This window comes from Symphodus melops (genome assembly GCF_947650265.1).
Source record: "Symphodus melops genome assembly, chromosome: 7".
Classification (NCBI taxonomy): domain Eukaryota; kingdom Metazoa; phylum Chordata; class Actinopteri; order Labriformes; family Labridae; genus Symphodus; species Symphodus melops.
The window spans coordinates 17,382,622-17,406,972 of NC_136697.1; the positions used below are offsets into that span (position 1 = coordinate 17,382,622).

Consider the following 24,351-nt stretch of genomic DNA (forward strand, 5'->3'; position numbering starts at 1 on the left):
AATGCTGGATGAGGGTCCATTGATTTGCGGATCTATTGATCATCAGCATAGGTTGGAAATGCACCAGCAGGCATATTCTCCTTCAGCCAACGTCTCACCGCCCCTAACCCTATTGTTATTTTTATTTGTATTTATCTAACTTAGTCTGTGAATTGTTTATTACCTACTTCTCTTACCAATTTCCCCTCTGGTGATTACCTTATTGGTAGGCTACATGAGGCACAAGCAGGATTTCAATCCATTAAACTCGTGGGATATCAATCTCCCTTAGGATTGGGATGCCCTTTATTTTTTAACAGTCCAATGTTATTGTTATGAAAATGCAATGGAGTTATTACAGCCAAGTTATTCAGTTTAAAGTCAGCAAAATAGCATTTAATTAAACTTTCAGCATTAGATGAACAATTTAAAGTTAAGTAAGCAGGATTTGATAACTGTGTGTGTAAGTGTGTGTGTGTGTGTGTTAGTCGAAGTTTACTTCTGATCCATCAAAGCAGCTAAAATCTGGGTCATACTGACATCTGTCGGTGAAGCCTTTGTAGGACCATACATGTGACTTTATCTGGTGTTACGTTGAAATTAGCTTCCCCCAAAAGTCTGTTCTCATCGCGGCGCGCCCTTCATTTTTGCCCAGTGCCGTTTAAAGTGAATGGTTCTGGTTTTAGCCATTTCTTAGGCTACATTGTCAACGTTAAAGAAAATGGGGACATTGTGGGAGGAGGAGGAACGTTACAGCCCCGTGCATTGTATTTTGGAAGAAAACAGTGCGTGCTATTATCGCTTCATATTTTCGAATAAATCGTCATCTTGTTTTTGTATTACGTGAACATAAAAACGGTTGTGCATCTCATGTGACCGCAAAGCGACGGACGCAATGCTGAACTCTACTTCCTCTGTGTCTGGGACCGAAACAAGAGCACGGGGATGGACACATTTTCCAGGGGTAACAGACTGCGGCGTAACACCTGTAAACATTGAGCGTTGACATTCATTTGAAGATGCGTGCCGTGCCTCTTTTTTTCACGGCCAAGCCTACTTCCTGGTGGACAGACAGACAGACAGACAGCGCCTCAGTGTTGTCGTAGTGAGCAGACGGGGTAGCTGAAGTGAAGGAGAGAGGGCTGTTTGGCGGTCTGGTCTGCAGTCACTAAAACACCACACTTTTTTTGTTCTTGCTGATTTGACGAACAACATGGGAAGCGCTGTGACGGAGTCCAGCAAGGAGAGCTCCAAGAAAATAACAAAGAAGAGGAGAAGTCTGCGGATTAACATGCCTGTGAGTCGGTGAAGTGTCACTTCATTTGTCTTCATACTGCGACTGTTTCAAAAAAAAAAAAAAAAAAAAGCTGCACTGTTGTTGAACTCTGAAATAGGGACGTGAACTTGTTATCGTTTTTGACGTTGTTGCGCATGATCGATACTCAAGCTTTCCAGCTGTCATATAAAATAAAAAGGATATGCACCTTGTTTATTGGCATTTAACACGTTAAATCATCTCATCTAAATGGGTACTTTTCTACCTTCAATATTCTCCACAGTATTTCCATCAGTACCTCTTTAATGTCATGTCATGGCAGTCATCCCACTGGACGACTTTAAACATCGTTGTTATCGTTTAATATTCAGATTTCTTTCTTTAATGTTGTATCAATAACTGCTTTGTCATTACACTAAACATATCCGTCCAGTTATCATCGACCAGAATTGTTGAAAAATAATGATTAGTGATTAGCCTATTACTGTTTCAAAGTTGCATCCATCAGAATGGAAATGTGACGTCTGGTAAATATTTTTCTGAGACTTGTGAGATCTTTTAAACCTTCGTTTTCATGATCAAACATCATCTGAATAAAGTGAGCACACTTCTGTCACAGCTCATTTGTTTGGGCTTGTGGCATGGATAATAGCCATGATGCAGAATAGCTCACAGGCATGTGTACCTCTCAATAACATACATTAAATACAGCCGAGAGCATTTTTGAATCCAGCTATAGGTTTTATATACAGTTTTATGATTTGTTCCTGTGCAGCTTGTAGATTTGGAAAAATGAAAACTTAAAAAAAATAAAATAAAGCTTCCCTCCTCTACATACTTCTCCAAGCCCAGCCTGGTAGAAACACCAGGTTTGCATGTTTACTTAGTACGTCTGCATATATAAACAAACCTTTCTGCTAAAGCATGCTGCACAGCCTCATCCATCTAAAGGGGGTCAAACCCAACTCTTGGTGTGGAGAGCGTGTTGTGTGTTAGAATTGCTTGCACAAGTTCTCATGGTGGCGAAACATGTTTTTCTTCTTTCTAAGTGGAATGCTTCAAGGCCAACAAAAAGGTTTATACTTTAAAAGAAACGTAGAAGGTCGATTATGTCAGTTACTTAGCTCAATCTGGCCTTGGAGACTTGTAGCGACATGCTGTTTGTTGGTTTGTTTTTCTGCTGTATTTGCTTTAAGTTAAGTTCCTGTTGTTGACTCTTTCTTCTCCTTTGTGTGCAGGACTTTGGTGCGTTTACTTACCCCCAAGTGGAGACGAGTAGCTCAACCAAAAGTGGCACGGTATGAACATGATTTTTTTATGGAATACATTTTTCTTTTCCTTGCCAATTGTTTGTTTTCTTAAGCTTGTTTATTTCTCCCGCACATGATTCATCTTGTCTCTTTGGCTCTTTTCGGTTTGGCTTTGAACACATTTAGATGACGATTTCGGAGAGAAAACCATTACAGGGCCATCTCTTTAATACTGCCAACCCCTCAGAAGCCTACAGTAACATTACGCCCACGGGAGCCGGGCATAGCACGAGGAAACCTCAATAATATTTGTGCATTGTTGATTAGAAACCTGAATTCTCTTGTCTTTTGATAGAGCTGATGTATATCTTATCTTGCCTTGACAAGCTCTTGCACAATGTCATAGTGCGAGTTGTTGCCAAACAAAAAAAAAATGGGTGTGTGCATTTGCTGCCTCAGATTTGCTACAGGATTGGTTTGAACAAAAATGTGTGTATGCAGTAGAGCCACCCTTAAGCAAACAGCATGCTTAACCTTTTTGTTAAGGGGAACAGATTAGATTTTTCACATAGTTGTATTTTCTCTCCCACAGAGCAGCATTGATTCTTATATTGCCTTAATAAAGATCGTCATGCGGCAGTTTTGTTGAGTCTTTATCTGCCAACGGTATTACCAAAACACCCTTGTTACATTTGACTGTTTCTTGTAAACACAACCAGCAAGCTGAGATCACTGCGTATCTAAGTGCTCCACTGTATCAGAGCCCACAAATGGTTAATAGATTCTGTTGTTGGCACATCCAGAGCGGGCAGCAGGCGTAGGTGGGAGGAGGCTCCCGCTGTCTCCAGCTAGATTGGCTGCAGTCTCTCGTGTTTTGTTTTGATGTCTGCACAGCAAATAGCAAAGGATTTCTCAGTCTGTTTTCACGACGCCGACCTTGCATAGACAGACTTAAAAAAAACAGAGAAAAGTTATCGCGAAAAATAATGTCACCAGTGTTTTTAACTCTGTGAATTTCTGATTGTGTGGCGCTGAATCAGATGGCGCTTTAAATGAGAGCGAGGCCATTAACACGATGTGACGTGAACACCCTGTGCTGCATGACATTTCCAGTCAGTTATAAATGCATCTTGTATGGTATTTGATGAAATAGTATTAAAAGATTTTAAATGGATCCTGAATACCAAAGTCCTAACTGAACTGAAAATAGGTGCCTCAAAGTCAAACGTCCAGAGATCAATAATTTTGTTTTCCTTTCACATGTATTGCCTTCCTTTGTTAGATTTGTGCTAGATAATAAGAGGACATTTGAGTTATGGCACTTGGCACATGTTACCACTCTCATGATCCCTTTTTATGAGAGGCAATGAAGTGTAACAAACAACATATGTGGGATAAAGCAGAAGTAACCCTCCAGAAAGTCATTGCAGCAGCTAACATTTCACAATGAATTTCACCTCCCTCTCAGCTGGACCTTTAGTTTGGATCTTGTTATGTGGAGAGTTTTAAACATACTCACATGGTGGCCATTTTTCTCCGACGTCAATGTCAGGGTGGGGAGTTAAAATGCTGTGATTATGTCGGCCTACGAGGTTGTTAGTCGAATAAACTCAACGAAAAAAATAATTATAACAATAGATAATCAAAAGTGGTATTCTATTGAGAAAAGGGACACCTTTAACAGATTGTATAATCCACATGACCATATTTGAAGATAAACATATTTGATCCTTTTAGCTAGCAGACAACAGCTAACGTTAGCATTCAGCCGCTAACTCGCTAATATTGGCATAAAGTTGAAAGTAGCTGATGGCCATTTTTACTATTTTGTGGCGCTAATGAATACAATAGGAAATGTCAATTATGCAGTGTTACACTCTAACCGAACCTAAACAAGCAGTAAGCTGAGAAATGGTTAAATGCATTCATTTGCTGACGTAAACTAAGAGGTTCTCAAATATGTTGTACAGAAAAGTGTAAGTTTCATCTACTGCAGTATTACATTAAAACCCATAATATCAACAAAGTGTAAGCTAAGAAGTGTTGCTACCCCGAGCTGTTGTCTGATGTTTGCTAACAGCTATCTTATATGTTGTGTGCTTTTTTTTTTTTAGTGGATCAGTCTATGATGTTATGGTAATAATGGCCATGACCTTTACTTTATACTACCAGCAAGCTGGAACATGTTTGAACATACCACCTTGAGCAAAGAAAACTGCTACTTGTAAGAATTTGGTGAAGAGCTCAGGTTTTCTCATACCAATATGTGGGTACATGGACAATATAGTATTTTTAAGGTGCATAAATCAACCTCTTTTTCTGTTCCTCAGGGAGAGCGTTGCATCCGTTCAGCCAGTCCCACAAAATCTGTGTCTGTGAGGAGCCCAATCCTCCTGCCCTCGTATCCTCAGTCTGCTCCTGTGCAAATAAAGAGCAGCTCTGGTTCACCCAAAACTATCTTCCCCTATCCCTCACATCAGAGCTCCTCACCAAAATCCCCCCGCCGTCTGAGCTTCAGTGGTATCTTCCGCTCCTCATCCGGCTCCACACCTGGGAGCATCAAACTCTTCTCAAGAACTAAAAGAGGTGAGTCAAATGTATACCGCAGCACTTCATGAATTAATAAATAAATGAAGACTCCACTTCCACGGTGAAAACGGAGAGAGACTGTGTTTTAATCTGTTTTAAAATCGCAATTCCAGAAAGTTTGAAGTATGGCATTGCATCTGAACCGGCAGACCCCTTTTTTTGCAAGAACAGATTTTGGAGGCAAGACGACGATAGAGGAAGTAAGACCCAATAAAAGATATCGCAAAGATTATTTCCTGCTCTTGCAAGGTGAACCCACAAACAGGAACTTGTATCTGATTGAGTTCATCAGTTCAGATATTTTGCAGCCTGAGATGCAACTGACAGAAAAAAAACAAACTTGTTATGCAGCATTTTCTGCATTGCTCACTTTTGATTTTGTTGTCACCATAAAGGAAGTTAGAAGCCTGGATATCCTTGTTGTTATGAAAAAGAAAAGTCTGCAGCTTCTTGATGTCACAATAGGGGGGTTGTGAATATTACCATGAGCCTTGTCAGACAAATTTGGTACACTTGATAGCAGATGGACGCTCATTCATTATCAGTAATCATCTTCCTGATGTCAACAACTTTCTCTTTGAAGGGGTATGGCTGTTTATCATCTGGATCAAATGGGTTCTTTTTTTCTTGCTTCTTTTTTCCTGAATTTAGCTGCAAATTTCAAAGACCTTTTGGAATCAGTTACAAGTCTGGCATCCCGCAAACAGTGGGACTCTCGTCTTCGATCATTCTTTATGTTAAAATTAAAGACATAATGGCAATACTGTTATCCACAAATAAGCGGAAATTTAACAAGACCTTGTTTTGTTCAGAACAGACCTTGGCAGATTTTTATTTCTCATGTCTCCATGTAGTTGGATGGCTGACTATTACATAACCCAAAGCTTGTTTTACACGGAAACAGCTCTGCTGAAAGCAGCATCAAACAGCCCAGGGATGACTCACATGTTTTTGGCTTGTACACACACCCATTCTTCTGTTTTCCGTGCAGAGGGTCAGTCTGGCAGCGGCTGGTGGAACAGTTCTGCCAGAAGCAGACCTCAAAAGTCAGCCTGCTCTGTTTCCTCTGTTATTGATGGTAACCAAAGTAAAACGTACTAAAACACACCGCCTGCTACGCACTTCTCCTGCCAGCTGCCGAAAATTTCTCATGTGGCTGAGACCTTACATCCTCTCCTGGTTCATTTTCAGACTAATGATGTGGCTTTTTAATAACATGTGGCCAATGATGATAGCAACAAGGTATTCATATTGGAATTGATACTGTGGCTGCTTTTCTATTTTTTAGATATTTTTGTAGGCACCCTACTTTCACCACAAGAGTGTGCTGAAGTCATAGACACTACCATATAGTCCTAGTAGTGTCCACATCTAGTTCCCCAGCATAGATTAGATAAGTGAGCTTCAAATGTTATAACCAGTACATTATTATAATAACTATGTTTTAAGTTTAAATAAACTGTTTTTTCAGAGTTGAATGACAGTAAGCAACAAAATATTGACTTATCTACATAAAACTCAAAAGGGGACAATTTTTCCAAAGATGCATTAACATTTTTATTTGCATCAAATATGATCGGAATGCCTCTGAATGGTCGTGTGGTGTAAATATGTGTTTTCCCATCGCCTGCACAATGTCAGTCTCTCACTACTGAAGGCTCCTGCACCACTTTCATACCCTTATCAGGAAGTGACCAGACTCTCAGGAGCTCCACGTACAACCATGCAGAGATTTTTTTTTTTTTCTCCCCCCTCTCTCTCCTTCACTGTCTCTGTTGCTACTGTGAGCTGTATGTTGTCAGTAAATAAAGCAACCAGGCAGATGTGACTCTCTAATTTAATCAAATGCAGCCTTACAAGGGCAGACTGATTTTTATTCGGAAAGGGGAAAGCTAAGCTTGTGAAGAGCTTAAGAAAATACTCCACACAGACACATGGCTGTATTTCAAAATCCTGATGGATCTGTCACCTAGCAACCTTGGACACAAAATGGAGTGAATTTATTTAATATAACGAAAACATTATCACTGTGGGGATCAAAGGATATCTAAGTCAACAGTTTCATCAGTGATACAGCATGTATCTTCTCACACATATTAGCCATTGACCCACTGAGCCGAGTGGAACACTTGCATAACATGTTAATTGAGAGTTGTGCTGGACACTCTGTGGCTAATATGAGCAGCAAATAGTGAGTGGGCCATCTGTTAGGGGAAGAGGAGGCTGCTGGTGTTGAATGGAGGCTTCTGATCAGCTGACAGAACATGGGATGTCCCCCTGCTGTCATCTGACGGGGGGGGGGGCTGGCTTCAGCACTCTTAAATGTCAGGCCCCCAAAAGTAACCGACAACCAGCTTTGCAAATGACAGAGCTGAAGGACTCCCAGGGGAAAATGCTACGCCTTTATAGACGACCATTTATTTAAAGCTGCACTTTAAGAATATGCAGAATCAAACTTAAGGGGTCTTTGTCACGGCTAAGTGTGATTCTAAAAGAGTCAAGACAGAGTGTGATAGATGTGCCTCTGCTGGCCTTTACCGTGTGACGAAGGCGGGCTTGTAAAAGGAGGTTGGGACAATGTGCGGCCTCAGCCAATCGCTGGCGTATCCTTTATAAACTGGCCTCCTTTTACAGGCTGCTGACATGCGCGCTTTATTAAAGAGACGCCACCCACAGCTGCACCTGACAATTTACAGCACTGACCAGGCGTAGAAGGGCTTCCAGTACAAGTTGTTATTTGCGTCACTTGCACGAGGGACAATTCTCAGCTGAAGCTGTGTGGAATTTACAGCTTTCATACCCGCAGTGTTATTAATTGGATGAGCTGACACAGAAACTGGACACTGACTCCTGCTGACTCTGTGCGCTGCTGCCCTAAAGGATTTTCTCTTCTTTTCTTTTTTCTTTTTTTTTTTGCCTGGATATGCAAGCTCAGAAGTTCTGCAGTGTTTTCTCTATTGGCACCTAAGGATCCAAGGATGCTGTAGTTCATGAAACATACAAATAAGTTATTGTTTCCCTGCAGATTTAGCTCCAATAGCATTCACACATATTCTTCATCCGTTAACTGAAGATTAATCTTCTTTACCAAAATCGAGCATCTCTCTCCTAAAAATGGACTGAACTGCTTCAAAAACGTACAACTCTAGAGATCTGTGAACTGCTCGTGGGATATACTTTTCAACGTATTTTTTTCTAAAACTCTCTTTATTATTTCATTTAATTTACTATTTGGGCTCTTTTGAGACATCTCTGTGCCCCTATCTTGAGGTGGATTGTCATGGTCAGATTTAATCTTGAACCCACGACCCACTGCTGTTCATGAAGAGGTTTGGCAGTCTGAGGAGGAGCAAGAAACGGAAGGAGCAAGATGGGCTAGGAGGGAGACATCAGTCCGAGGCGTCATGTCTGTCTGGTAATGTGCCTTCCTCTTCACCTGCAACGTTACTCCTTCATCTTAAAACGTTCCTGCAGTGTGCGCCTGTAAAGTAAACTTGGATCCAGGTCTTCGAATATTTAAGTTAAACAACATACTTTCATCTACAGTGGTTCAGGGATAACATATTTTAAGGTTCCAAAATAATTGTGTTATGTAAATCATGTTGGTAGCCTGTTATGTAAATTATGTTCATACAGCTGGTGCTGGTTATATGGTTGGTCTCCTGTTTCAAGAATGTATGCAGTTCCTCTGCACACAGTGACATGACACAGACTAAAGTGGTACAGCTATGTGTCGGGGCTCATTTGGGGCAAGAGGTTAGCTGTCACTCTGCTATATTTATAGATGTAACTGAATTACTGAACATAGTAAATGATGCTTTATGTTTGATCAATATGTAATTCATTGAAACGAGAGAGAGAGAAGGATGAGAGGAGCAGAGTCCTGTCATAATGATGAACGTTAATATGTGGACGTATATGATTTCATCGTTAAAGTGATTTCATGGTTCAGGCAGAATGCGACGTGGTGACACCTCGGCCTTAAACAAACGTCCTTTCGTCCAGTGTGTGCCACGTTGCTTACAATGTCTGCACCCAGAAGATGACGTGGCTCGTATGTGTCAGTTTTAATTGTGACGACTCATTTAAAATGTGCACTCCTATGTACATTAATGAGGCAAGCCTTACTACAGTGCTGAGCTTAACTGCTTCGTCACGAGAATGCCATGTAGGAGTGTATCGCACAAATAGTTAAAGCTTTTATTTTTACAATTAAGGAATGACATTAACTTTTTCTTATAAATACTTATATCGCTTCAACTGGGCCGCTTTTACCATAGACTGTATAAAAAAGACAAGATGACAAAGCCAGCCAGGACACATTTAAACTGTAGGTTGAAATTCCCAGAAACAATCCGAAAAAGTAAGCAGAACAGCAAACTACACACTTTTTTCACATAATGATGAAGCCTTAATATATTATTAAAGGTAAATTAAGTAATTAGCTAAAGAGACCATGACCTGTAGCAGGCTGTACATGTTTAAATCTCCTGTATAGTCATTTTGGTTTAGAAGTGAGTAAGTATAGACTTTTAGAGCGAGCCATCAAAGGTGGTTTGAGGAACAGCTTCTACACAACAATGCCATCTTTTGGGCGTTGTTGTGTTGTTGTTTTTTTTTTTTTTTCAAGCTCTGCAGCTTGTAGCGTGGCCTACACACATCCACAGTAGTGATTAATAATGTTCCCAGAGAAGGCAGTAGGAGTGCGTCTATTGGGCCTGTTGCTGCCCCCCTACTGCTCTGCCTTCAACCTACGAGGCTCAGGTTGCTCTCAGACACATGTACCCACTCAACTAAAAAAAACACCCAAACAACTTCTTAGGAAGCGCCCACACTAAGAAGATCTGTTTATTGCTGTTATGATGTAGTGCTTCAAATTGCGATTTGAGAAACTCTTGTGATTATCCGCTGCTAGTCTCCTACCCTCTGAGAAGCTCTGCACCTGTTTATCGCTACACAGATTATAATTGTGCAACTTTAATTAGCAATTCGCTAGCCTCGTAGCTATAGTCTTGCTAAGAATATCTGAAATGTGGGATTGGATTTATTTATTTCTGTAGGAATGTAGAGAGATTTAAAAATATATATACTTTATATCACAAAATACTCCTCAGATAAATGGCCTCTTCTGGCATTTAAGTGATATTCTCAGTATCTACTCATTGTTTTTCTTGACGTTAAAATCCTAAATACAAATGGGTTCAAGGTCTTTTCTCTATTTCTTTCATTTTAAGTCCAAAACATTACACCTTCAATTTGTTTTTTCACATGACAAAGGGTGCATTACACCACAAGAAACCTCAAGCTAGGGGCTTTAAAATGAATCCAATATCATTATAAATACCTTTTTTGTTCTGTGAATCAATTTATGAATCTGTTTAACTCATTGCATCTCTTATTCAAATATTAACATGACGGACTGGACTACTAACAGTGAGGCACGTATTTCCTGTTTCCTTGTCGACGTGTGATTGCCCTGCATTAAACCGGGCAGAAGAGAGGGCTCCCAGCCCCGCTGTTATCTCCTCCTGTGGAATTTGCCACAACAGCGCAGCTAAAATAAGAAGGCCACACAGCGGAAGCAGCCTGCGCCAAAAGAGAGCTGCATGCCAACTAAATGTCAAGAGATAGTGTGTAGCACACTTGGACACTGAGTAAAAAGAAATGTCACTCTACAAACGGGGCTTCTTTCTTTGTCTGAGAATTGTCTCCCCACTCTTAACAAAAGAGATACTCCTGATGTGGTGCATTTCAGAGTACTAACTAGCATTTGTCCTTTAGTGGGTCGTGGAATATGAGACATGATAAAAGTCATCTGGAAGTCTCATGGAACCTGGTTGGGTCCAGATCATTCATGTCATTCATTGTTTGGCCTCAGAAGTATGTCAGCAGGTGGACAGGGCCCAAATGAGTGTCACATGTCGCCCTGCGTAAGATTGTGATGCGGGATGAGGATGCATTTGAGGGGCTGCGTCACAGACAGCTGACTGTTACACTGTGGTTTGTTTTTAATTCAGCTGCTAATGTTGTAATCAGCTTAGTTTATTAGGAGGGCCGTTGGAAATTGATTCTGCTTCGTTTTTAAATACTGATCTGATATTTGTGTTTCTTTTTATAGCACTGATGGATGACTCAAAGGATTTTCATGTATAGTGTAATGCAGATAACAATAGCTGTTAGTTCATGGAAACATCATAGATAACTTTGAATGTATTGTTTTATTTGATCCTTAATTAATTTGAGAAAAAGGAAGAGAGAACATTTAAAAAACAATATTTAGAGGTGTTAGATGTAAATATTAAGTCATAATAAATAAATGAAAACCCAGCTCTGCGTTCAGTCTTTTCAGGGTATATTATGACTATATATTATTATCTTTATGCCCCAGTAATTAAATAAAAAGATTTTTAGGTTGAATTTATTTTCTTCTCATTACATTTTGTGTTAAAGCAGTTAAGTATTTACAATTTGAGTATCATCCAGTGGTTTATGTAAAGACATGCAGCCAGTTTGTCACACTAAAAATTGAATGAGGTCCAACCCTCAGAGAAGTAATGGGAGCTCTCTCTGTTTCCCCTCTGAGCGCACACAAGATCCGAGGCCCCTCTCCCTGAGCTAAAGATGTTGCTAATTTAAATAGTAGATGAACATTTAAAAAGCAGATGGATACCCGAGCCACATTGGAGGTTGCACATTCAATCAGTTAGCAAAAGATAAAAAGGCTACGCTCACCCACACAGGTGTCTCAGTTAATTAGACTGGAGGTTGGGCTCAGTTATGCTATCCACCATATATACGGCAGCCATTTTTCTCTGACGTCATACTCAGAGCGCGATGCTAATTTGCTGGTAAAAGGAAGAGAAAAAAAAAAGGATTTTTATTTTTTTTTTTAATTTGCTGGTAAAAGGTGATCATGCTATGTTCCAGGTTTACACATTTTACACGAGCCACCTAAAGAATCTGACTTATTGTTGTCATTTTACAGCTAATAATGGACAACTAAAAAGAAGAAACTTAACTAAATACTGGAAGGACATGGACCCTTATTTTAAGTTAAAAAAAAAAACGTTTAACGTAAAAACGAATAAATTAGCATTCCCTTGCCTCAATTATTTTAGTAAGTGAAGACTTGTGTGTTGAATGTCTCTTTAAGAGCTATCACATGCTGCTAATAGTTCTTTTGATTCATCATTTAATTCCAAGACCAGTTTTATAGCTGTCTTTGTCATGTGGTTTTACCATGTTCAACTCTGTCATTGAACCTGCTGGAGTCTTGACCTTTCATATCTGTGTTGCTTCTTAGTACCCAGGTCTCTTGGATCAGATAGACTGGACATTCCCTCTCTGTTACAGCATGTGACAGCGCAGACAGCACTGATGCTATCTTGCAGCAGTCATGGTTGTGGCACCTCAGTCTTGCCAACTAAGCTTATCATCGCCCTCAATCCGCACTGCGCAGTATTGATTGTCAGAGATAAAAACAAGATATAGGCCTACGGTAAGTTCAGGTATTTAATGTGGATTTTATTTATCTCCCCGTAGCCTCAGGACTCTTCACATCACCCACCACTCCGACCCAGTCGTCCAGCCAGCCTGTATTCACCCAGGAGCCCATGCCCAGCAGGCCCAGCCCTGAACGTCAGGAACCCCACTCTCGATCCCGCTCACTCTCCACGCCTCCAGACACTGGACAGCGCCTCGGCCTTTCTTCTGCTAAACCCCCGATCCCTTCGTCGAGCCCTGTACCATCTAACTCTACCTCACAAGTGAGTCGCACAAAAATGTCCATTTTAAGGCGCCATTTAAAGTGAACAGGAAATAATGTAACTGAGAACACATACAATAGATAAAGATGTGAATTCTTCACCAATGGTAGAATATAAACATACATAAGGTGGAAGGACTGAAGCCTCTAATGATTCTCCAAAGTCAAATAGTTTGTATTGATGGGGTTACTCTGTATTGGCAAATATCATAGTGTGGGTTTTAAAACCTACCGGTATACATCTGGAGGTAAAATGCTGCATCTGTTGCACTCATTCAATATTATTATGAAAAATCTTTTTTTGTTAAACACTGATGAATCCTGCATGAATCACACACTGTTAAAACAGATAACAGACTAACACTTAGTCATGTGCTTCTTGCCTCAGTGTCATAAGTGTTTTCTCTACCCGAGGTGCACAAAAACAAGGCTGATGGAAGTCGCTTTGATTAAGTCTCTGACACTTTAGCATACTGTGTATCAACAGGAGTGTTTGCACCATTTTCTCTTAGCAGCAGCAGCAGATCGTGGTGTACATATTGTCTTACAATTGAGGAAAGCTCTCCAACAGCATGAGAAATTTGACCGAAACAACTCGTCTTGCATTTTGTCAGAGAGGTTTTCATTATTGGTATGATTGAGGGTTCATCACAGTTTTCAAGGAAATGCTTCTTCACTGATTTAATGAATAATTATCTGAAGGGCTGCCTCCACCTGTCAGCTGTGAGTGATTGTGGATTCCATCCAGAGAGGATAAGTCAATACTTCATCACCAGCATTGGTACGGGTGATATTAACACCCAAGGACTCATGATCGTGGTTGAGGAGGGATGAATCAGTGCCTGTCAGCCTCTCAGGCCCACCTTTTACCATTCAGAGGAAGCTAAAGAAAAAAACGCCTGCTGCTACAGTTAGTTTGGCGAAATCCAATTGCAAAGGAAATCACTTTAATGGATTTGTTCATGTCCGCTTTCCTGGAGTTTGCTTTAACACTGAAGCAGGCTATGTTAGTGATGCAGTGGAAGATTTATGGCAGTGCAGGAGCGGGTTTTTTTTTTTTTTTTGGCAAGAGAAGTGCTGTGTCACCATTGCAGGGCGACACTGGGGTCTGCTTAGCATCTCAGAGTAGGTACGCAGTCTTACACTGCTGCAGAGGCTCATTGTGGATCTTCTTGCAAATTGGGGCCAAGGGAAATCGTCAGTCAACGTGCTCAGTCATATAATGAGGATGCAATTATCCTAGCATGACACAGCATATTTGACGATGATACGGAATTGCTGTATGCAAATGAGGAACACGTGCATCTTCTAAAAAGATGTTTAAAAAAACTTTTAAGGAGGTGTTAAGGCATCCCCAGCTTCTCGCTGCTGCTAAGCAACGTCAAGGGATTTCCTAATATGGTGAAGCAGCCAGGTTGCCCTGCATGGAGGGTGTGTCCACAGCGCGTAAAGCTTCCTCATTTTTCTCCACGGCTTTATGTGACTCTTTCCCAGCGGGTGAGTGTGTGTGTGTGTGTGTGTTGTTAGGCAGTTTATATCTCTTTCGATGAAATCAGCTGATTTATTGTGGCGGGATTCATTATCACGCTCCAATGTAGTGAGTGACTGTTTAGGCTACTGCAGAGCGAATGGATCAGGACTGTTCCACTGCAGGTTTGAAGGGGGTGTGTTGTCTAATAATAATGATAATAATGTGGCACATTGAAGCTGCAGCTCGAGAGCACAGGGGTTTCGTCGCGTTCCTTGAGTATATGTAGCGGACCTGCCCGGACGAGCTTCATGTAACCGGTGAAACGCCGGTGGCAAGCGTCGTCTTTCGGCTTTTTTATTTATTTTTTGTAGTTTTTGTTTTGGTGCACTCTGTGTGCTCACAGTCTGCTGGGGCAGCTGGGAAAAGCCTCTTCACCCTCCTCCTGCTGCCTGTGTTGCTCACTCACAGTTTACAGCGAAGTTTTGTCGCGTGTTTTGAAGCGTTGCCTTCTTTTCTCCCGCAGGTCTGCTCTTTATTCGAAGGCATGCTGGAAAAACTTGAGCTAGATGATGATGGTAAGTCAGTGTCCCGTTGCTTTTACTACAGCACATTTAACGCAGTCAGTATCATAATGTAGTGGCGTCTTAAGTCAGGTTGTAATAGAAATTCCGCTTTTTTTTCCTTTTTTCCCCCTTTTTTTTTGGCTCATAGACCAAGCGACTAATGTGAGATTAAACCAACATTTTCTGAGCCTTCAAATGACGCAGTGTCTGCTCACTCAGTGCTGTCCACACTGATGAAGCCATTCATAAACTGTCAACATGTGATACAAAGCACTTTATCTTTATACCCCGGTAATTAAAAAGGAAATAATGGACACTTCCTGAGAGACGCTGCAGAGGTAATATTTTAGTTTTAAAGAGACATTCAACAGGCCTCCTTTTCTTCATTTTAGAGGAAACTCAATCTTTGGAACGATTTGTCATGAAGCACATTAGACAGGCGGAAAATAAGGATTAAAAAAAAAAGATTACTCATCTGATTTTTTTTTTCTTTTGAGAAGTTAATCTCTGATCTGTAAAACAAAGATGTTACAAATGGTCAAGTATCCTCAACTACATTTTATTTGTTCAAGTGCTTGTTAATCTAACTACAATATTAATCAGAGGAATTGAAACATGTTTACATTTGAAGAGACAAGTTAACTTTTACCAGATGATAATGATTTTAAAATGATGTCAGCATACTAATCAGCTAATGTTTTCACTGCCACAATTTGTATAACAGTTGTGTTTGTCCTGTGAAGGACCTTCCTGGAGTTTTTGCTGTCTGTGATTTTCCACTTTTCTCTGCTTGTTGTTGCTTAAAGCAGAGCTTAATTATCAGTGAGATGGAGCAGTAAAGTGGTTGTAAGTGGTTCAGACGCATAATGGTTGTTTAGGCTCGCGAGAGTGTGTTTTGTTTCCAGCCTCTCATTATATATTCCCTGTGAGATTTCTCCCTCCTCTAAAACTATTTTCCAACACTTACGTTCTTACAGCTGCTGAACCTGAGAGTGATATTTACATGCGCTTTATGAAATCCCACAAGTGCTACGACATTGTCCCAACAAGTTCCAAGCTGGTTGTGTTTGACACGGCTCTCCAGGTTAGTACTTTCACCTGACGTTGAACCTCTTGGTATGATAATGAGAACAAAAAAAAAAAAAAAGAATCATTCTAAGTTAATGTTCAATGAAATAAGAAAGTGTATTTGCCTCAGAGCGGTTTCTACGAGAAGATTGGTGAAGTTGTCATAAAGCTGTTAAACTGTAATCCTGGGCAGTTCAAAACTCTTTGATGTGTAGATCTTCAACCAGTCACTCTGCTGAAACTCAGAGTTAAGAGTCCTTATCTAAAGACACAAACTTAAAACCAAGAAAAAACCACCAGGACTAATGGTGATTCACAAAATGCATCAAAAGTGTCTGAGAATGTGCCAGGAACAAACCGCTTCATCAGATAAGGTAAATACAACCAAACATCATTTTGAATTATACATTTAATGGTAAAATATTATATATTGAAATAGAGGGAGAAGAGAGGCAAAGTTTTGGAGCAACTTGTTTGGGAACGAGACGCTGTGTGGCTGCTGACTTGAAAACTATGAAGAGATCATGATGTTCAATATGTAAGATGTTCAATTCTATTCAAGTGGAAGGATTACATCCTCCATCACACAACCGATGAATTAAATATGTGAAGCAGAAACAAACAAACGGATGTGCCCTTAATGGATCTATTAACAGATTCCTCAAAACCTGGGACCCAGTCATGAACGTTGTGTCGTCGGTGTCAGTGAACTGAAATCCACTCTGGTGGTCTCTACTATTGATGCTTAAGAGCCCCCCTTGTTTCTTGTTTGTTTAACGCTGCATGTTTTGATCTGGATGTTGAGTTGGATTGTTTGTCCCTAATTTTGCACAAATTTGAACTCGTCAGTGTCGGGTCGGGCCATCTCAATTCTATTGTTTTACAGGAAGTCAACCAATAAATACTATTCACACCGAGGTTTGATTGCAAACATCCAGACTTTTGTCGGATTCAGGACAGTTTACAAAAGTTGCCTAGATCCCATTTAAGAAAGATTTGTGCTGTTTCATGTGGTGCAAAAGAAGATATGAGTCACATTAAACAAATAAAACAAACGTAAAACCGTTTGGTTTATGACTGAATGTAAAATGAGATGATTGGATCAACAAATATTTACTTTGATTGGTCTACTGCATTTAATAATTGATCATCAGAATGCAGTTTGAAATGATCATCATAACATTGTTTCACATTATTGTAAATGTTCTTATTACATCATTTTGACTGTTCTTAAACTGCCCGCCAGGTTAAGAAAGCTTTCTTTGCCTTGGTTGCCAATGGCGTGAGAGCTGCTCCACTATGGGACACAGAGAAGCAGAGCTTTGTGGGTAAGAATCCTCGCCTATGTCAGAAAATACACTTTACAGTATATTTGACTGCCATTAATATACTTACAAGAATGTGTTTGTGCTGCACAAGTGGAATATTATTTTGACACTGTGTTAGTTTTTATTGTCCAGGTTTGGGGCTGATGTTACTGGTGGTTTAGATCTGAGAATATTGACAGTTACAAATACTTGAAAGTTTTTACAGGAGAGTAAATACAGCTTCCAATCACATTGCATACTCCAGTCAGACGCGTTCTCCAAAGAGAAGACCCTGCGAGAAAGAAAAATGCAACACAAAACACATATATGCCTTTACTCCTTTTCCTTTCTTTACAGAATATAGTCCACCGTTTTAAACAGACATAGGAAAGACTTAAAGCTTTGCCAGTGCACCACTGACAAGTGAACAATGAGAAATCTGTGTGTTAATGTTATGGCTAGTAGCTTGTGACACTATATTGAGCAGAAGTCATTTCAGCTGTCATAAACCATTAAGCACAGCAGTAAATCCTCTGTATTGACTTTAGCGCCGAGAGTCTGGAGAACATATTTTACAATAAAAAAAACAAATCACTGCAGACTGTCTGTTAACAAGACAATGCCATAACCCATAGCTTTGTTAAAGGGGCTTTTGTTTTGCTGATTTTTTTATTATTTTTTTTCCTCTGCATCGACTTTATTGTGACTCAGCCTGTGATGAATAATGAATGCCCAGTCAGTGTGAGGGTACAGCAGAGGGGGGAGTCCGTGATGTGTTGTGTGGACTACGCCCATGAGAGCTATGTTGCACAGAGCCTGTAGCCACTGCACTGTATGTTGGGAAAAGATTCAGTGTTTTTTTTTTTTTAAGACCTGTTTTCTCTGCAGGAATGCTGACAATCACAGATTTCATCATCATACTACACAGATACTATAAGTCACCGATGGTAGGTAATATTAAATTAAATAGTTTGCATGAGATTTGCTGTTGTTTTACAGCTTGAAACCATTTCTCTTTTATTTATTTATTTATTCATTTTTTGTATTGCAGGTGCAAATTTATGAATTAGAGGAACATAAGCTTGAGACGTGGAGAGGTTGGTACCGTGATCAAATTGTCACGTTTTCGTGGTATGCAAAATGTACGATTTAGTTTGTGTTGTGCGAGCGAAACACAGACAAGCTGAATGTTTTATTTCTCGGTACACAGAGGTTTACCTTCAAGCAACATTCAAACCTCTCGTCAACATATCACCTGATGCAAGGTAATGTAATAAATCTTTGTGTTTACACATTGTTCTGTTTGTGAGCATGTTTGATTGAGCTCAGTCATGTTTTATGTGTTTCAGCCTTTTTGATGCCGTTTACACACTCATCAAAAACAAAATTCACCGGCTGCCTGTCATCGACCCGGTCACGGGAAATGCACTTTACATTCTCACACACAAGAGGATCCTTAAGTTCCTCCAGCTTTTTGTGAGTCCAACACAATCACTGTCTCGGCATTTTAATCTGTAGTTTCTGATGGATGATGATCATTAGTTATGGTGGGAAATATGTCTCTATTTCTGTTCTCTGCTGCCCTCTGGTGGTCAATGTGGACACTGATGCAACATGACACAACCTTTAATAAAATAAGCTAAATATGTCCCTGTCTCCGTATATATTTGTTTGTGTCCTCCAGATGTGTGAAATGCCAAAGCCAGCTTTCATGAAGCAGACTCTCGGGGAGCTGGGCATCGGTACATACAAGCACATTGCTTTCATCCACCCGGACACGCCCATCATCAAAGCCCTGAACATCTTTGTGGAGAGACGAGTGTCTGCCCTGCCTGTTGTCGACGAGTCTGGTACGAGCAGTCTACAAATTAAAAGTCAAAATAATGATAATAAATTTACCTACCGACACAGTTCTTTTCTTCTCTTCCAGGCAAAGTTGTGGATATTTACTCCAAGTTTGACGTGATTGTAAGTAATTTTTGGAGAGATAAATATCGTAGGCCAAATTCTACCTGTTCCGTTTTTTATTTGGACATGAAGTAAAATATTATTATTTATTTTATTTTTTTTCTAACCATGTAAGATGTATTTTCTTGTGTGTGTAGAATTTGGCTGCAGAGAAGACGTACAACAACCTGGACATCACAGTGACACAGGCTCTGAAACACCGCTCTCAGTACTTCGAAGGTGTCATGAAGTGCCACAAAATGGAAACGATGGAGACCATTGTGGACAGAATAGTCAAAGCTGAAGTGAGATATGAAGATATTTGTGCATAATAAGATACTAAGAAATGGCAGAGCTGATACGCTCATCTGTGATTGCCTTTTTTTTTTTTTTTTTTTTCTTCCACGTGTTATCGACCAGGTGCATCGGCTGGTGGTGGTGGATGAACGCTCCAGCATCGAAGGCATCGTCTCCCTATCAGACATCCTCCAGGCCTTGGTGCTCAGCCCTGCAGGTATAGATGCTCAGCATCACTAACCCCAACTACCCTTCTGTCCAGGACCCCGAGCTCTCTCCCCACCCCGTCCTCTAACCCTGTCTCGGGTAGGAAAAGCACCAGTTTGACTGTTTGTGGCCTGTCGCTGGCTGTAAGGAGGTTCATCCTGCTGGATGTCTCAGTGCAGCAGTGTGCTGTGAATTCTTGTGTTTGGATCATGAACCTCTCTGCTGCTCGCTCACACCAGTGGAATGGAATAGATGGCATATTTACACAGCTTCCTGTCTTGTATACAGATGGGTATATGAGTTAATTATGTCTGTAATTAATAATAACGTCTTCAAGGCTGGTTGGATGCATATTCACACCGAGCATGATCAGAGTGGATGCTGCAAAATGTTGTTTGTTTACCTCTTCACACTCATTTGTCTGTTGACATGTTTCAGTTTGAACCGAATGCTGGAGAGAAGAAGCGTAACGTGCAGTGTGGTTTGTGAGGAATGAGAATGACTCTTGAAAACGCTCCACGGCTTTGAAGTCTCATAGATGGATATGGACACTGATGTGTGAAAGCAGGCTATGGTGCAGATAGGAAAGCAAAACTCATCAGCATGTACTCGGTACAAGAATGAGACAACATGGATTTAAATTCAAAGGTGGATATGGTGCAGAGCCAAAGAAAAACGTCCACAGGTGCTGACTCAAAAATCAAACTGAAGGTTTAAAAAAAAAGGATCTACACATTATTAAAAGCTCCTGGCAAATGTAATTTCAAACGCAAGTATCAGTCTCCCAGATCTTCTTCAAGCATTATAAATCAAACTCTTAAAGCAAGACTTGACCACACTGTGACTGATTCAAGTGCTGACTGAAGCAACGACATGAGTAGGTAGCAGCAGGTCATATCAGGCTAAAATGAGGTAACATTGGTGTGAAGTTTTTGTTTCCTCCATGCTCCCTAAAGCCGTAGATTAAACTCTGTCCATTACAGAAGGTACTGTAAGAGCCACATGTGTACATTTTGGTCAAGATTATTCAGCCAACTCTGCACTTTGATAACAAGATTTTGTATCTGTTCCATTTTCTGTCTGGGTTTTTTTTTTTTTTTTTTCTGATTTTTATTGTCCATCAACTTTTCAGTGGGCTTTGGCTGTCAGCAGAAAATAGTCCAGAACAGAACACAACAGCCAAATGCAATCCTGGAAGCAATAAAGCTTTTCATGAATGTCTGTTAACAGACATCTGCATATAAGTGCAGCGAACGGTCTTATAAGAAGTCCTCGCTCTGCTCCAACCGGAATCTCAAGCAGCTGCTCAGACTGTTGCACTTAAGACGAGCACGGAAAATGGACCATCCATTTTTATTAAATCCAAATAATAATCTGCGACACATGAAACCCTAAATATGAGCTTTTATACCTTTTTCTCAAGGTAGTTGTAGTTTTTATGGATTGCCATATTTGGGAACATTAGAGTTTCTCCCCTTTTAAAAATTCTGCAAGTATCAGTCTGTTCATGTTCAGGATCCACAAAAGATGGCTTAGTTGTTGTTGTATTTAACGTCCGCTAACTCCTGTGAACGTTCACAACTAAAAGGGCGCTGGTGGCCTAGTGGTTTGTTTCAAATCTAACCTGTGACACCCTCTATCATGTCGTTCTCTGCTCTCTCTCGCCTCGATTTCTGACTCTACCTTCTATCTTTAAATAAGAAAAAGCCCAAAAAGAAACCTTTATTAAAAAAATAAGAAAAGAATGCAGCTTAGTGAAACAAAACATAAAAACCCACCAAAAAGACAGAAATGTTACATTTGAATGAAAACTAAGGCACCACCTGCTCCATAGCAGACACTTAACTGGTTGTAAATTCTGCTCAGTGACAGCATCTTTGGCTTTCAGTAGATGTTGCTGCATTTTGCCAGTAGCAAGTGCTCTTCTTTGATGTGAATGTGTTTGTATTGATACGCTTGGAATCGTATAACAGGTGCTTGCATGATTAAGGGCATTTCAGTTTTGCAGATGGTTTTGCGTTCAGGCTGTAAGTCTGTCAGATCAGTGGAGGAAACCCAACCTACTAAGTCTTCACTTAAAAAGCAATGATTTACATTAAATGTCTATATCATAATTCATTCGGTCGAGAAAAAAAGGGTCTAACCGGGTCTAAAGAAAGTTCCAGCTTTCAAAAAGAATCATTAAATTGTTTTTGAAAACAGGAAGCTCAGTTTGGACAGACGTGTAAGCAGAATGATGCCTGCTGCTGTCTTTTATTGACTGATTTCTGCCGCTTGTCTCCAGCAGGAAATACGATGTTTCTCCATTTAGAAGAGTGAGGGGAGTAGTGCAACATTAAGACCTAAAAACGAAATGAAGATGAAAATGTTTTGGTAGAACATCTGAGTATTTTTCTGTCTAGACGTTGATTGTGGTTAATTGGCCTACATTATGTTTTTTTTGCCCAAGTGAAACACAGTGAAAAAGCAGAGAGGCTAGTTTGTCAAAAAAAGAAATCCTTAAAATAAAACAGCCTTAATATCAGTGCTGTTTCTATACAATGTGTCTCAACTTGTGCTCTTTGTTCTTCTCTGCAGACGCCTGTAAGGAGGACAATCTGCCTGAGTGAGAGGGAGGAAGTCACAGTGGAAGTGGAGATGCGGTGGACGTTAATAAGTCTGAAGGTTGAGGTGGGGAGCGTGAGGCTGAGCAGAGAAGAGCCAGTCTGAAGGTCCAAGAGACGCCTGCAACTGATGCACTATAGAATCTTAGAAACCAAAGAGCTCGACAGCTGAATGAAGTGAAGTTCCTGCACTGAGGATTGATCTGCTGATTTATTCAGTTTTTGTTTTGTTTGAACACTGATCAGATGCACACACACTCAAACACATGTTCTATCGAAACAAAACAGACACACACATGCATACACACACACACACAGAGATGCACATTGGTCCAGCCCACCACAGTTGTTAAAGAGGATAACTCATGATCATTAGGATCATTCAGCTGCCAGCAGTTAGGGTATTTCTATTCACATGTTGTTGACCGTACTGAATGTCATGGCCTCCAGGAGAACCAGTGTTTTCCTTAGTATTTGGTGTAGAAAGGAAATCGATCGCAGAATCTACTTATATTTCTTAGCAAATCTTCATGTCACGATAATAAAAGACTGTTTTATGACTGTTTTCATCAAAAGCTCAGTTTGCAAGTGCCAATATAGAGAGATTGATGCCCGATATTAATTTGTGCCTTTAAAACTGAGTATTAGTGTCCTTTTGACCTTTTATTGTCAGATGAGTATAATCATTTGGATTTTTTTTAAATACTGATAACTTTAGTGCAAATAAAAGTAGAGAACAAATTATATCATCGACTAGGAATTGCAATTTTCAAACCCAATTTTATTTAATTGAAGGTATTCTGTTGTAAAATTACATTTAAAAAAATCAGAAATTGATATGAAAGTAATTCACCCCCTTTAAGAGTGGTTAGTAGTAATAACTTCATCAGGATATATAGATTTTAGTGTTGAAGTTTTTTTTTTTTTTTTTTTTTTTTTTTAACATTTATTTTCTGGGGTTTTTTTGTTCTTTTTTTTTTGACTCACAAATGTGCAAATAAAGGCCGGTTTCTCAGCTGTAGCTCGAACAGAACTCATCTCCATCTTGGACTGTAAATAGGATCGTTTTCAGAATACGTGTCACATAAAGCTTTATTTTTATGAATGTGTCTACATGTTTAAAGAGACTGCAGTTTTAATGTTATTTTTGTAAATATATTATGGCGATATGTCCAGTTCAAAGGGACTTTGTATCGGATCAACATGTACTGTATATGTGCAAGCATGAGAAACTACACTTCAGCAGTATGAATGTTCTGTTTTACTTTTTTTCTATTTTTCTGGCTGCAGAGAAATAAACGGACACTGAATGTACTTGAATACTGTGTTGAAATTTGTATTTACTGTTTATATTTGGTTTTCTGGATTCTGTATTTGAGCTTGACTGAGGAGGATTTTTTTTCTGATAGTACAGCAGTTCTTACCGTTATCATTCACAGCCGCACAGCTCTTTCAGAGGATGTCATAAATCACATAATACTGGGAGTCATAGGATGGCTCAATGGAATCATTTCATTGCAAAGGAAACAGTCATATACAGTATATATATTTTTTCCCCTGTTACCTGAGAAGTACATCATGATGCTCCTACATTTTGAATTATCAAACTCATATTCATATAAATGGAAATAATGACTGATTTATGACTTTGATTGCATACTTAATATTGTTGGTCATCTTTTGATGTTGCCTTGGGTTTAAACCATATCTTAAAATGTAATAGATCTAATAATGATTGCAAAAAATATGATATACAGGATGTAAAGGAAATAGTCTAAAGATAAATGGACATTTTAAGCCAAAATAACATTAATAATTTAGATGACCAGAAAAACAAGTGTTTGCGTGTTTTCGAGCTTGTGAGATGTTTAAAACAACAAACATAAATAAAACTATTTTTGCCTCTCTGCTGTCCATATACACAACAGACAAACCTCTGCAGAATTGCATCACTTTCCTAATTTTTGCATTTTTATTTCATGCTCACTGTCGGAGAAAAAACCCTCCAAAAGCAGTCAATGAAAGGAAA

The 24,351-nt window shown here is 39.7% G+C and overlaps 1 protein-coding gene across 6 annotated transcripts; it reads left to right on the plus strand.

The window, feature by feature from the left end:
• Positions 1-837: 837 nt before the first annotated feature.
• LOC306826741 (5'-AMP-activated protein kinase subunit gamma-2-like) lies at positions 838-23,642 on the plus strand. 6 transcript variants are annotated; one of them, XM_079348243.1, is made up of 17 exons: positions 841-1,276; positions 2,494-2,553; positions 4,836-4,880; positions 4,986-5,091; positions 12,637-12,860; positions 14,854-14,905; positions 15,871-15,977; positions 17,208-17,289; positions 18,157-18,215; positions 18,320-18,365; positions 18,479-18,533; positions 18,618-18,744; positions 18,953-19,118; positions 19,199-19,236; positions 19,374-19,520; positions 19,636-19,729; positions 22,297-23,642. In XM_079348243.1, exons 1-17 carry the CDS (start codon positions 1,193-1,195, stop codon positions 22,326-22,328), a joined length of 1,524 nt encoding a protein of 507 aa, XP_079204369.1. In that variant the 5' UTR covers positions 841-1,192; the 3' UTR covers positions 22,329-23,642. The 6 variants fall into 6 exon arrangements, with proteins under 6 accessions (XP_079204368.1, XP_079204369.1, XP_079204370.1 ...); XM_079348242.1 differs by having other exon boundaries at positions 838-1,276; positions 4,836-5,091; XM_079348244.1 differs by lacking the exons at positions 841-1,276; positions 2,494-2,553; positions 4,836-4,880; positions 4,986-5,091 and adding an exon at positions 8,327-8,509.
• Positions 23,643-24,351: the final 709 nt, after the last annotated feature.

Coding starts and splice junctions, on each gene's coding strand:
- LOC306826741 (XM_079348242.1), top strand. CDS start 1,193: ATGGGAAGCGCTGTGACGGAGTCCAGCAAGGAGAGCTCCAAGAAAATA. Junction 17,290..18,156: donor AGAGAAGCAGAGCTTTGTGG/GTAAGAATCCTC, acceptor TTTTCTCTGCAG/GAATGCTGACAATCACAGAT. Junction 18,534..18,617: donor AACATATCACCTGATGCAAG/GTAATGTAATAA, acceptor TATGTGTTTCAG/CCTTTTTGATGCCGTTTACA.